The sequence below is a fragment of the Vicia villosa genome, unplaced genomic scaffold (assembly GCF_029867415.1).
Source record: "Vicia villosa cultivar HV-30 ecotype Madison, WI unplaced genomic scaffold, Vvil1.0 ctg.006719F_1_1, whole genome shotgun sequence".
Taxonomy (NCBI): Eukaryota; Viridiplantae; Streptophyta; class Magnoliopsida; order Fabales; family Fabaceae; genus Vicia; species Vicia villosa.
The window spans coordinates 23467-31609 of record NW_026706797.1 but is presented as its reverse complement, the minus strand read 5'-3'; the positions used below and the strand labels follow the sequence as shown (position 1 = coordinate 31609).

The 8143-nt window shown below is 26.0% G+C and overlaps 1 protein-coding gene across 1 annotated transcript; it reads left to right on the top strand.

The window, feature by feature from the left end:
* Positions 1–1594: 1594 nt before the first annotated feature.
* LOC131643051 (protein neprosin-like) lies at positions 1595–7855 on the top strand. The gene is made up of 8 exons (XM_058913198.1): positions 1595–1628; positions 1919–2022; positions 6051–6137; positions 6255–6416; positions 6518–6670; positions 7077–7130; positions 7216–7362; positions 7466–7855. Exons 1-8 carry the CDS (start codon positions 1595–1597, stop codon positions 7853–7855), a joined length of 1131 nt encoding a protein of 376 aa, XP_058769181.1.
* The last annotated feature ends 288 nt before the right edge of the window (positions 7856–8143 follow it).

Sequence of the window (8143 nt, the reverse complement as noted above, 5' to 3'; positions counted from 1 at the left end):
AAAGGTAAATCCCCAGGTATTGTCAAATTCGTAGGTAAATCCGCAGGTAAATTCGCAGGTATTTTTAAAGGTAAATCCCCAGGTATTGTCAAATTCGTAGGTAAATCCGCAGATATTGTCAAATCCGTTGGTGAATCCGCAGGTATTTTTAAAGGCGTACGTAAATCGCAGATACTGTCAAATATTTTTTTAAAACGTAAAAAAATATTAAATTTTTTTTAAAAAAATATTAATTTTTTTTAAAAAAAATATATTATTTTTTTTTTAAAAAAAAAAATTTTTTTAAAAAAATAATAATTTTTTTAAAAAAATAAAATAAATTCCACGTGGCAGTGCTGACTGTGCCACATTGCTTATGTGTTGTACAGTCAGCACTACCAAAAATGCCACGTAGGCAAGATTCTAAGAATCTTGGCCAAAAAAACTGATCAGGGTCAATATTGATGGAATCTTTATTTTGCAAGGTTTGTCCAATAAGTTTTTTTTAGAGGGGGGTAAACTGAATCTCGCTTATATGGCAGGGGGTAAAGTAGTATTAACCCTATAATTAAATATATATACGTAATATACTTTCATGATTACGGTGTATACTAATTAAATTTATTTTTAATGTTATATAATGGCTTTCATACTAAAAATATTTTGAGTCCGTTCTGTCAACCAGCTTCATTATTTTTTGCAAATTGAAAAAAATACTTTTATAAAAAAGTTTTAAAAATAAAAAAATATGAAAATAATATTAGTCCAATTTTATCTAAATATTATTAAATAATTTAATTTATAATATATTTTATGTTATTTATGAATTAAATGAAATATATTTTTTTTTATAACTTGTTGTGTTTCCGCTGAATTTTGAATTTAAAATTTGACGCTAAATTGTTTGAGACTATTCTAGTTGAAAGTCAAAGTCCAACTAATAGAAAAAAATATAGATGGATACCGATACATTTAGTGTAAATATATTATAAATATATAAAAACTAAAGTATCTGGAAAATCCAAGTTTAACCCCACTAATAAAAGTTTAAACTAATCCAATTTCAAGGACAAATAAGTCTTAATGCACTAATGCTGCATTTACATGCATTTGGTATTTAATATGGCTGATGTGTCATACCATCATATTTTCCTACATTTTTAATTTATTTTTATCAAACATAATTAGTAAATAGTGCGGGGCCAATTTGAGTTATTAGTTTCAAAGCAATTATCATAATATTGTGCATATCTAAGCCCTTTTTAATTCAAATTCATTTTCTCCTAATTACAGAGTTATTTTTGTCTAAACTCAATTAATGTTTTTGCTGCTTTCACGTTCTCAATGCAAGAATGAATAGCCATGTTACAAGTTTCAATGAAAATTTGAATTTTCACTCTCCTCTATGCAGACAGAACTCAAAGGTCACATTGAAGGTTGGACTAATACATGTTGTGGGAAGTTTGTTGATGGACTAATTAAATCACCTTCTCCATTTCACCAAAATCCGTCTCAGTTGATGGATCTGCCGTAAAAAATTTGCCAAAGCAAGCACACTCTTTCATTTTCCGCTGGTAATATCAGAACAAGCATTGTCGTTGTTGTTGTTTTTGAAATGGCGTCTGCTGCAAAAGATTTGAGGAAGCAACGTGAGCAACTTGAATTTCACTTGCAAGAGATTTGTTGAAATGTTACAGTGTTGCTCTATTTCTGTTTCATGGGTGCAGACTATGTGTTTGTTAAAATGTTGCAGTAATAGTATTCTAAAATTAAATTTCAAATGTCTTTTAACAACTTTTTTATCATTGACACTTAAAGTTCATATACGGAGTTAAAGATTTTGCTTTCTTGATCCTTTTGTTTTCTTCTCATTAACATTAATTTCTTATGTTGTTAATAGGTTGAATTTATCTATATGGGATGTTATGTTGATCCGAAGGTTCTATGGAATTGGTTGGAGCCATATACAAAAACGGTTCTACTTTGCCAACAAACCTTACCAATCCACGTGTCGATGATGGAAACGTTGGAGTGTCGATGATGGTAACGATGGAGTTGTGACGATTTGAAGGGTGTTTCTGCGCGGTAGCGCGGCTACTGGTCGGAGATAATGGTGGCGTGCGTGGTTGTTTGTCGCTGGAGCTGCTTCGATCAGCACTGTCTTGGCATATCACAATTTTTGGTCTGATGCAAGAAGGATGGGAAGCTCAAGTTTTTTTCATATTATTTTTTATTATTGTTTTTTGATTTTGATGTGGTGGGGGTTTCCATGGAGATGGTGATATTGAAGTAGCTTTTTTAACATACTCGAGTTTATGAAGGTTGCTGCAAAGTTTTGATTCGCCAAAGAGGTCTCTTCTAAGTGAAATTCGTGTTATTTATACAATGAGAAGATTATGTTCTGTATTTATTTTAGATTATTTTATTTTATGTTGATTGAAAGAATTTGAGGATGATTGAGATCATTGTAGATTTTAATCCGATTTTACTTTGTTTATATCTTGAATGAGGATCCTAATTTGATGATTCTAGAAGATTCAGCTTGGAAACTTATGGAGATTTGATTGATTCTCTTATTTTTGGATGATTTGATGTAACTTACCCATGAAGGTTTGGATGGACTTCTTTGGGCAAGAATTGATTTTTTTTTCTCTAAAAATTCTATACCTTTAGAATCTTTGCAAATATGTGAAAACAAACTCCTCTTTTTTTATTCTAATTTTAATTTCTATTTAAATGTTACTGTTAGATTTCATGTGCACTTTGGAAAAATCTACTAGGATTCTTGAACATTAATATTGGTTGCTACAACAATTAAATTCGTGAGATTTTTATGGCTCCATTTTGATTTCAACATAATTTAACTTTGACTAAAATATATATTTTTTATTTATTTAATTTTTATCAAATTATATCTAATAATAAAGAAAGAGTTTCAAAAGAATTTATTAATATAGTACTCCCTCCATCTCATAATAAGTGTCCCATTTGCATTTTTTCCTTGTCTCAAATTAATTGTCCATTTACAATTCCAATGCATCAATCATTATTTTTCCACTATTATACCCCTATTTAGTAACTTTCACGTTATTCAACTACTATTAATAGGGGTATTCTAGTAAATGACATTAACTTTTTTACTAAAACCAACACATCCAATCATTTTCTTAAAAACCGCGCATTGTTCAAATAGGACATTTATTATGAGACGGAGGGAGTATATTTAAAAGATAAATCAAAATTAGTGTTGATATCTTTTAAAAATATGAATCATATAGAAAACCTTTTATAATCAAAATCCACAAAATCTCCTTTAGTAATTATAATTAATCTCTTTTATAATTACATGATATAATTATAGAATAAATTTATGTCATAAAATGATTTTTTTAACTTATACATACATTTTTAATCAATATTTATCACTTTTTATTCATCATTTGTTTCTATATTTATAAATGCATTATGCATTATATGTAATAAATTTATATGTTTTATATAAATTCTTTTGTTTCATTATATATAATTTTTTTAAAAAGAAAGTTAATATTTAGATATTAGCTAATTAATGATTTAAATTTTTTTGTTAAAATAAAAATTGATTACACTAATATTTTAAAAACTCAAAATATTTTTAAAATTTTTAATTAATTTTACTATAAAAACTATTTTTAAATATATATTAATAAGTTTATACTTATATAAAAATATACTAACAATTTTTTATACTATGTTTAATTTCTTAAGAATTGATTTTTTTTCTCTGAAAATTCGATGCCTTTAGAATCTTTGCAAATGTGTGAAAACAAACTCTTTTTTTTATTATAATTTTAATTTATATTTAAATTTTATATATTTGTTAGAATTCATGGACACTTTGGAAAAATCTACTATGATTCTTGAACATTAATACTGGTTGCTGCAATAATTAAATTCGTTGAATGATGAGATTTTTATGGCCCCACTTTGATTCCAACATAGTTTAACTTTAACTAAAATATATCTTTTTTATTTTTTTGTCAAAAAAAAAACTAAAATATATCTTTTTTATTTATTTGATTTTTATCAAATCATATCTAATAAAGAGAGATTTTCAAAACAATTTATTAATATAGTATATTTAAACGATAAACCAAAATTAGTGTTTATATCTTTTAAAAATATAAATCATATAGAAAATCTTTTATAAACAAAATCTACAAAATCTCTTTTAGTAATTATAGAATAAATTTATATCATAAAGTAATTTTTTAACCTATACATACCTTTTTAATCAATATTTGTCACTTTTTATTCATCATTAGTTTCTATATTTATAAATACATTATGCATTCTATGTAATAAATTTATATGTTTTATATAAACTCTTTTGTTTCATTATACATAATATTTTTTAAAAATAGAGTTAATAATCAGATATTAGCTGAATGATTTGAATTTTTTTGTTAAAATAAAAATTGATTATACTAATATTTTAAAAACTCAAAATATTTTTAAAAATTTTACTATAAAAACTATTCTTAAATATATATTAATTAAAATTAAAATTTAGAAACTAATGTTTAATTTAAAATATAGAAATTAAAAATTTTATAATATGTTTAATTTCTTAATTAAACTTAAATTTTTTTAAACTTATAAAATTACTAAAACAAAACATAATGGAATCTTAAAAAGTTAATAATCATAAAGTTAAAACTGATATTTGACGGGAAGCTATTATAAATTTTATGTATGAAAAAATTGACTAATATCTAAAAAGTAATATTATTTAAACTGGAAACAATATTTTAGTCAAATATGTAGTTTTAAAATTAACTCATATGGATTTACGGGTAGATGTAAATGTATCTATGAGATACAAACTATAGTGCAGATATTCATTTAGAACTGAAAATTGACGATATATTGTAGGTTTGTAAAAGTTATAAATATGATATAATAAGAAGGAATTAAAATTGATATTTGACGAGAAGCTGTTATAAATTTTAGGTTTGGAAAAATTGACTAATATCTAAAAAGTAATGTTATTTGATTTGGAAAAACGATTTTATTCAAATATGTAGTTTTAAAATTAACTCATATAGATTCAACTGGGTTTTGTTAACTCATTTAGATTCACGGGTAGATGTAAATGTATCTATGAGATATCAACTGTAAACTGTTCATTTAAATGTTCATCTTATAAATATTTCTCTTTGCTGTTGTATTATATAATTGAAGTTAGAGAATCGACTGTACGATTTATTGTAAATACGAATCAATGCTTAAAAGTTGGTGCATATTATTAGCCTATATTTGTAACTATGTGAATGTCAACCAATTGAAGAATTAATTTATACTTTATAAATGATGATCTGATAAACGTGTAATGTAAATCCAAACGATCGCACGGGTTTCTTACTAGTTATATTAAAAATTTAGTTTAATTCAAAATTAAATAAAATAAAAATATGAGATGACAATGAATGATAGTGTTTAATTGATTGATGGTATCAATATTCAACAAATTTAAAGGTACCCGAATGTTTACCATAAATTAATTGTCTTTATTGAACGTACATATAAGAAATTACAAATTTAAAACAATAAATTTAATTAATTGGCTAAATACATTTAAATTTCCTTTTTCTGTATAATTATATGTATAATAGATACATACAAAGTACTCGAAACTTTTCCTTGTATTTATTAGCTAAGTATTTAAATTTTCTGACAATACACATAAGAAAAACACTCACAAAACACAAATGGACTTAAGCTCCCCAATCATCCATTTTCTCCTGCATTCTCTTTTTCTTGTTGCTTTCATTTGTCCTATTAACTCTTCAAAAATAATCAATCATCAAAAACTCAACCAAACTTTACGATATGAGGATCAATTTAACAAATTGAATGAAACGTTAAAATCACACTTTCAACCAATCAATAAGTTTGCAGTCAAGGCAATTCAGGTATGTTAGAATAAATTTAAAAGAGTGTCCCCTGACCCCGACACTCTCCTTAGTATTTTTCTAATTTCTTATATATTTGTTTTTGAATTTATTTCATTTGCGTTTATTTTTTCGCAGAGTCTTGAAGGTGATATTATTGACTGTGTTTTGATTCATAAACAACCAGCTTTTAATCATCCTTTATTAAAAGGACACAAACTATGGGTATTTATTTTTTATTTTTTTAATTAAGGTGATTTCAAAATTAGTATTTTAACCTAAGTAAACTGTTATATTTTAGTTTTATAATTGATAATTAATGTAAATTTTTTTTTGTTGTAGAATCCTCCAAAAAAATCAAAAGGGCATAAACAAATAACTAATTTGAGTGATAGCATTCAGTCTTGGAGTTTATCGGGTGAATTTTGTCCAGAAGGAACAATACCAATTAGAAGAAGAAAAGATAAATCTTTTGAAAGAAAAGATATAAGCCAAAGATATTATGTATGCCATAACAGTTTAAAACAACTCAATGTTTTCCACTAATTTTATTTATTTTCTATATATTTATTTGTAATTAAAATGTTACATGCTTGCTAAAACAGCATGCAACTGCAATTGTGGAAGGGGGTTTCAGAGGAGCAAAGGCTAACATAAACATCTGGACCCCCTCAGTGGAAAAGAAAGATGAATATAGTGCGGCTAAAATATGGATTATCTCTCAATCATTTTCAGAAAATATTGAAGTTGGTTGGCAGGCATGACAAATATTACCCTAATTGATTTTCTTTTATTTATTTTTTGAATGATTTTTGTTTTCAAATTTTCTTATTTAATAGTTATAAATCCGTTTTTCACCATTTAATTGGCATATCCTATTAGTTTAAGTTATATATATTTTTTAAAATAATTTTAGCTGTGATCTGCGAGTTCAAACTCACACTATTTTTGTTACCTCTAAACATGGATGTAAAAATCGGTTTGATCATTGGGAAATTCTCATATTACCAGTAATTTTTGTCCGTGTTAAATACGGAATTTATATAGAATTAACAAAACTACAAGAACTCATCTCTCAACTACCTTCTTGTTTTCCTTTTCAATCATTTACTTAATTTTATATTTTAAACAATTAACTAAAAATATCAAGTCATTTTTATGCAGGTCTTCCCAGGTAAATACGGGGACAACAAGACACGGTTTTTTGTTTATTGGACCGTAAGTAAATTAATTAAAGTAAGAGAGGTGATATTATAACTACAATTTATTGATGATAAAGTGATAATATTAATAATAAATGCAGGCTGATGGTTATAATCAAACAGGATGCTATAATTTAGAATGTCCGGGTTTTATTCAAACTAACCCGGAAATATATCTTGAAAGGGCAATTGATCAAACTTCCACATATAATAGTAGTCAATATGGTTGGAGCTTAAGGATTGAACAGGTAATATTCTATTGAGAACACCCAAATTAACTTGTAAACATAATTATGAATAACTTTGTGACAAAAAATTTATTTTATTAAAAAAAATTATTTGTCTTTGAAGGATACGGATAGTGGACATTGGTGGCTTGGATATGGAGAAGGACATATACTTGGATACTGGCCATCCAACCTATTCAAAGAATTAAAAGGTGAAGCACATTTAGTTCAATTTGGTGGAGAAGTACTGGATATAAACCCATCAGGGTATCATACTGCCACTTCCATGGGTAGTGGTCATTTTGCTGAAGAGGGTTTTGGAAAAGCTGCATATTTTAGTAATAATCAAGTTAAGGTTTCTTCTAATAATTGGATTGACCCTCCAGAACCCAAATATTCAGTAGATCATCCAAAATGTTATAATTTTGAAAGTTGGTTTAGTTCAGATGCAGGATTCCACTTTTACTATGGTGGACCTGGTAGAAATGGTAATTGTCTTTATGAGTATTTATAAGAATAAGTTGAAAAAAGAAAGTAGTGCGTATATTCAAAAGTTAAAAAAATAAAGGAAGTAATTTAATGAAATAATTTCATCATATTGTTTTTTAATTTCGTAATTTTTATTTATTTTTGTCCAACTTGAGAATTAGTTAAGTAATGTTGCTCTTATGGAAGTTTTAACTACGTCAAAAAATTATAAATATAATAATTGATTGTAACTATAGCTATATATAAAGGGGGATATATTCTTTTGGGTTGGTCTATTTTTTTCCCACCTTTGCCCTTATAAATTTTAACTAGT

What these genes read in the sequence shown, in the direction of transcription:
- LOC131643051 (XM_058913198.1), top strand. Translation starts at nt 1,595, where the DNA reads ATGGCGTCTGCTGCAAAAGATTTGAGGAAGCAAC. An exon ending in AAAAGATTTGAGGAAGCAAC is followed by an intron (nt 1,629 to 1,918) that starts GTGAGCAACTTG and finishes GTTGATCCGAAG; the next exon opens with GTTCTATGGAATTGGTTGGA. An exon ending in ACGTTGGAGTGTCGATGATG is followed by an intron (nt 2,023 to 6,050) that starts GTAACGATGGAG and finishes ATTTTTTCGCAG; the next exon opens with AGTCTTGAAGGTGATATTAT.